The sequence below is a fragment of the Struthio camelus genome, chromosome 2 (genome assembly GCF_040807025.1).
Source record: "Struthio camelus isolate bStrCam1 chromosome 2, bStrCam1.hap1, whole genome shotgun sequence".
NCBI classification, from domain to species: domain Eukaryota; kingdom Metazoa; phylum Chordata; class Aves; order Struthioniformes; family Struthionidae; genus Struthio; species Struthio camelus.
The window spans coordinates 149,152,402-149,158,727 of NC_090943.1; the positions used below are offsets into that span (position 1 = coordinate 149,152,402).

General features: G+C 36.8%; 1 protein-coding gene across 5 annotated transcripts in view; it reads left to right on the forward strand.

The window, feature by feature from the left end:
- RAD54B (RAD54 homolog B) overlaps window positions 1-5,973 on the forward strand; it is a 70,029-nt gene extending 64,056 nt beyond the window's left edge. For all 5 annotated transcript variants that reach the window (XM_068933041.1, XM_068933039.1, XM_068933040.1 and 2 more), the window contains 3 exons: window positions 952-1,018; window positions 1,331-1,531; window positions 4,694-5,973. In XM_068933041.1, coding sequence (XP_068789142.1) covers window positions 952-1,018; window positions 1,331-1,531; window positions 4,694-4,911 — 486 coding nt within the window. In that variant the 3' untranslated portion in view covers window positions 4,912-5,973. The remainder of the gene's footprint in view (window positions 1-951; window positions 1,019-1,330; window positions 1,532-4,693) is intronic.
- The last annotated feature ends 353 nt before the right edge of the window (window positions 5,974-6,326 follow it).

Here is a 6,326-nt window from a genome sequence, read left to right on the forward strand (position 1 = left end):
AAGAAAGCAACTGTTTGCCATACGTGAGAAAAAGGGAGAGGTCCTGATCAGAATTAAGAGAATGAGAAAATCATGTGGCAGCCATGCTAAAAGAAAGAAAACAAAGCTGAGTGCCACGCTATTCTTGTAATGGCACTGTTGCTCTGAAGGGATTATTTAGTTGGCATAAGAACGCTCACTTAAAATACTTCTTAACAATAACAATTAAAAAAAAAATCTTTGTAGAAACACGGTAAGAAACCTCTGATTATACAGAAATGCTAAGTGCTTAATACCTGAAATAAGCTCAGATTCTTGGATTTACTCCTGTTCCAAGTGTGAATCAGTACCCTCATGTGGTCACTCGTATTGTTGCTTGAAACACCGTCTGGTAAAGCAGTCAAAATTGCTACAGCTTGCCAAATACTGCATGGCATGGTGTGAGTACCTGTACCAAATATGTATTTGTAATCCTTATGTAATCCTGTAACTGTACTCTCTCAGTTACTTTTTTGTTTGTTTAAGAATTAAAGGGTGTGCAAAACACTAATTTTACGATTTTAATAGAAATTGAAATGTCATTTTTAAAGATACGTTGTGGCAAAAATATTTTTGGAGAAGAGGAGAATGATGAATATTCCTGTGAGATGTTAAACTGTTACTAATGCTTAGAAAACAAATATGAAGACGGGATTGTGTGAGGAAAGAAATGGAACCCCTAGTTTCATGCACAAAGAAAGAGGAGCATAAATGTTAGAAAGTAAATTACATTTTAAAAATTATTTACAGTTAATACCAGAAGATTTTTATAAAAAGAGCCAGAGACAACTATTAAGGAATGCTTTGTTTGGACAGCATCCTTTTGAATGAGTTAGCAGAATTGGCAATTTGATGAGAAAAGGCTGCAAGTTTTACCTAAAATACGATTGTACAGCAGGCTGTTAAGGATCTTAATCTTTTTGCTTTCTTTAGGCGATGGCCAGGGTGTGGAGAGATGGTCAGAAACATACTGTGTGCATCTACAGACTACTAATCACAGGTTGGAGATGGTGCTCAGGCATATCCTAGAGTGAGACAGCTGTTGACATTTTGTCAATAAAAGAAGCAGAGTGAATGTTTTTGGAAATCATTCATTCTGTACATATATATATGCATATATATAATTCACTCTGACTTCAGCTAAAATAGAGATATCACATTGATTCATTTGCTTTTCCTTTGCTCTTGTTTTAATAGCTGAAAATAATAGTTCAGCATTTCTTGCATCGTTACAAAAAATGGATTTGACTTTTCTTTTTGATAAGTACCGGCCAGAAGTTAACCGCATGTATCTACTATTTTTTCAACACAGGCTCAATAGAAGAGAAGATTTATCAAAGACAGATCAGCAAGCAAGACCTTTCTGGGGCAGTTGTAGACCTTTCCAAGACATCTGAACACATCCACTTTTCCATTGAGGAGCTTAGAAATCTTTTTACACTTCATGAAGATTCCAGCTGTGTTACTCATGACCTGCTTGAGTGCAATTGTATGGGAAAGAAGGACCATCAAAGTGAGTTTCTTTTTCATTATCTCTAGCTGTGTCTGAGGAAGGGCATCCATATATGGTCTGTCACAGGAGAAAACTCTGACACCCAGTAAAATAGGATTAAAGTAATGAAGTTCTTTATGGGATCTTCCAGATATTGCCTGATTTTTCTAATCCATAGGACTCCTTCACAAGATACCGCTTGCAGTAACAACAGTGCATATGTCCCATCTCTTAATTGCTTGAGTTAGCTATATCCAGCAAGACTAGTGACTGATAACAGCCAAATGAGGTTATATAGTATTTTGTTTCTAACTATTCAAGGACAATAATGATTATCTGGTAAAATGCAATGAATTAGTTCAAAAGCTGTTTACCTGTGGACAGCTACACCAGCAAGAACCAGATGAAGATCCGGATAATAATACGTCAGATCTCTGAATATAGCCTTTCATTTCACAATTATTAGCTAATGTTGATGCAGGACGATTAAAATAGTCATTTGAGAAATGCTGGAAGATGCCTTGGCAGTCATAAAACCAAGTTGTAGATTTTTGCGTCTATCCTTTCTTTAGGAACATATCTCTCCTGTTCTTTCTGCATGTCAGAATTGTGTTACTACCATGTGGTATATAGGTTTAAGTAAGGAGCAGGTTTATAAAAAAAAAAAATTACCTTGTTTAAGTTATGTGTACACCCCATCCCTTCTAGTTTTTATAGCTCATCTGGTTTCTCAAAGGAAAGAGTGTCTATTGCCCTGATATACTTTTTTCCTTTGAGCATGAAGTAGCCATATACAATATGCATAAATTGATAATGAGGTGCAAATAGTGATCTCTTCTAAATGTAACAGTAAAATCATGGTAAAATACTGCAGTAAGATGCCACTGTAAAAAGAGCCAAAGAAATGGCTACCAGAACGTTCATGTTCTTGACAGACACAGACAAGGAATTAAGTAATATAGACCCAATGTGACTATTTTGCTTGATGGTTTGCATGTTTCCAGGTAGTAGGCTTAAGTTTTATTCCTTTCTCATCTCATTCTACCTGAAGTGGGGAGGGCTTGGTTTTTGAAGTGCATAGTGCTTCTGTAACCATAAGAATTTAACTGATTCCTTTATTTTTGCTCCAAATACTGACTTAATTGTCCTTGTATCCTTCAACCTAATGGTTGAAGAATTAGACCTTCTGTTTTTACATAGGGAAATATATAGCTCAGGTGCTGTTCTAAAATATACCAACTTCCATGTAGGTACTATTACAAGATCTGTGTGGAAAAGGCATCTTTGCTCTTAAACGTGAGCCAGATTTTCTCACTAGTGTGCAATGAGGCAGGGGGTAGAGCTCCTGGACTGCAGAGATCCAAAGAAATTTTACAACGTTACTTCTGTGGCGAACACTGGTGCATATGATTTTATTTAGCATTTTGCAATTGTCTTATTGCTCTTGACTGCTTTTCTTATGCTTTGAACACATATTGGTTCCGTCAGTTCAGCCACAGCATCAGCCTCTTGAACTTCAGGGCAGTGAATGTAATCAGAACTTGACAGGTAATCATGCCTTCCTGGTGAACAGAGCCCTTGTGGTGGTAAATCAAGGAAAAACTTGACGGTCGTTCTTAAACTTAAGAGGTGGAAATGAGCAGGGAAAAGTTTGGCTTCCTACAGAGCAGGTAACTGACTAAACAGTTTCCTAGTCAAATTGTTGTGAGTAGTGGTCTTCACGTTGATCACCCCAGAATGCAGCTACCGTTAGTTGGACTCTTTGCCCTTCCTAAGACCAGAAAGCTGTCCAGTTCCTTCATTGGAGAACCGCATCTCAGGTTCCTGGGAATGGATGCTGTTGCACAGAAGAGGCCAAGAGCTTTCAGTCATTATGTCTCTTACATTTCTAGCAATCATGATTCAAAAGGTAAACTGAAGAGGAACAAAATAATATAATACAGGCTGCGCAATGTCTAAGCTTAAAATGAGTTTAAGACCTAATTATCTTGGCATTGGGATCTCCATTAGGCCTACTAATGATATTGGATATTCTTGATCAAGATCTTGCTGTCCATTCGTACTGGGACCATCTTTAGCAAGCCACAGAACTCTCAAAAAGAAGCAATTAACTGCATATGGATCTTGCAGATGGGTTGTTTGCCCTTCTACGGGTTTTCAGATGAGCTACAAAGCTGAAAGCCTATTATTTTATCCGATCGTGGCTTAGTTTATGGAGTTAAGAATGCAGAATCTCTAAGAACTTGTGAAGTGCATTTATTCTAAATTTTCTTCTGGACAGTAAAAGATATCTCAAGCCTAGCACAAATGTGCATGATATGCCAGTCAAAAGGAAAGTCTTACATGTATGAGTCTTTATGGGCTCTCCAGGTAAAAGTTTCAAAATCTCAAGAATGCTCTGAGTCATCATGCTGCTCATATCACTGGTCTTTCCTAGGGAATACTGATTTGACTATATGTTTTAAACCAGTAACAACAGTGATGCAATTTTTTCCATCCAAACTGATTTCTTTGTCACACGTGTCAGATGAATCATGAAGTCAGCAAAACATAATATACTCTGCAATGACCTGGTATTGCTGGGGGCTCTAGAATCCTTTGTTCAAAGTGGATTTCTGTCTGTGTGCTTCACAGGAATTAGTACTTTTCCTGACTGTGACACACATTATATAATATACCGTTAAACAGCTTGGCATAACCAGGATGTACAGAGTGCACTAGAGATCAACCTCTACTGTGCTGAGTCAATGAAATAGTTAGCTATCGAAACTATTCTTAGCCGATTGGAATGACTCCTCTGGGAGGCAACAGAAGCCAGCGTGAGATTTGCTGCAGCATACTTCCATATTCAGAGTTACTTAAAGAATGCGAACAGCTGAAATGTCACAGAATTAGGAAAAGAGCACAAGGGAAATTGCCAGATAAGGCATTTCCTTTTCTATCTATTTATAAAAGGATTTGTCTTTGTGCTAGCATATGGTGATTTTCATAAACTCAGTCAATGAGCAAGAAACAGCCTTTCCCCTCTGACTCTGGATACGTATGTTTGGATTTCATTGACATAGAAGGATTACACTTACTGTTACTGTTTCCCTCATTCATTATCACCAACTGCCTTATTGATTCAGACTGAGAATTTTCTGTATCGGTTTTCTCTGATTAGTCTGCTGTATCATTTTTCAGATCCTTCCTCAGAAAAGCCTTCTGTGTCTAGAGGCTGCCAGCTTGGACAAAACCATGGGAAGCCTAATTCAAAGAAACCACTCTCCATGTCACAGTTAATGCAATGGAAACATTTCTCTGGGCAACATCAGATTCTAGATGATCCTTTCCTTGAAAGGATAAACGAGAACGTTTCTTTCATTTTCCAGAATGTAACTAGTCCAACTTCCCCCACCTAATAAAACTTAAACTGTAGGGAAATTCGTATTTCCCTTCAAATTTCATGTTCCTCCTCACAGATGTAGTAAGCAAATGATTTGCAGTTACCTTTTGTTCTTTTTTGCCAAATTCTGTTTTATATCTTTCTGATGAGGTTTCTGGGCAAATGTTATTCCTGACATTTATACAAAGTTATTACTTTTACTAAGTTAATCATATTTACAATAATTATAATACAGATGTATAAATCTAACTTTCAACTCTTCTGTTCTTCTGGTATCATAATTACTAGGATTGTTTTTGTACACATTCGTATATGTTTTCTCTGTTTTATAGCTTTCACTTGATCATAATGATTTATTACTTGTAAATGTGAAGTTGGCAACTCTGCAGCCAAATTTTATAAGATAGATTAGGCAATACTGTATAATAAGTATATATGCTGTTTACAAGAGTCTGATTGGATTTATGTTTTGACAACTAAGTTACAGATCTGTATAACTGCAGCTTTATAACAAGATAGCTGTTTGTTTCCTTGAATTTACAATTTAATGAAACAAGGAGCGTTGGCCACTGAGGTCCAAAATTCTGAGACCACAGCTTAATATTATGTCAAAATCTTAGGAAATTCTCCTGTTGCTTTTACTTGGGAAAATAAACACACTTCATTCCTTAGACATACAGAGTGCAGGCTTATCTCGTTTTTGGCTAACTACAGACAAGGACATTTTTTGCTGAACACTGGAGTATTGCACATATTTTCATTGTATATTTTTATTATGGCTATATTTTCCTTCTGTCTATAAAGGTGCAAATGTTTGAAATCCAATTATGGCTTTTAAGTGAAGTTTGACTTTGGACTGTGCAAGGCCCTGAAGAACAAAGATTGGATAACTTTCAGAAATACTGCAAACTTACAGAATTTGCAAGGCCTTAAGCAAGACGAGAGCTCCATTGTGGTAATCCTGTATTGTGCTGTATGATGTACAACCTTTTAATATTTGGTACGTGTTGTGATACTGGTGGCCCATTAGAAAGACTAACTAACTTTCAGAAAACAATTGAAATTGGTTTATTCTACACATTATAGCCGTTAGTGTTCTCCCTGACTTCACAGTCCATCCTAACCCATCATCAAACCTTTTCTTTACATTTTGATGCTGTTTGGAAACGGGAAATCTCATGCACTGTGCAATACAGATGTAGTAACTGACATCTCTTCATCATCCATATCTGTTTCAGAGGATTTTTTGAATTTCCTTTGCCCCTGATAGCTATATGTCATGAGCAGCTAATGAAAACAAAGTGAGGGAATGATGGAGAAAGACATTAAATGCAAACATTATAAATGGTGAGTTTTGTTGGCATGCAGTTTATGTTCTTAGTGACAATTAGAATGATGTTAATGTCTTGGGCGGTGTATTCCTGTTGATAG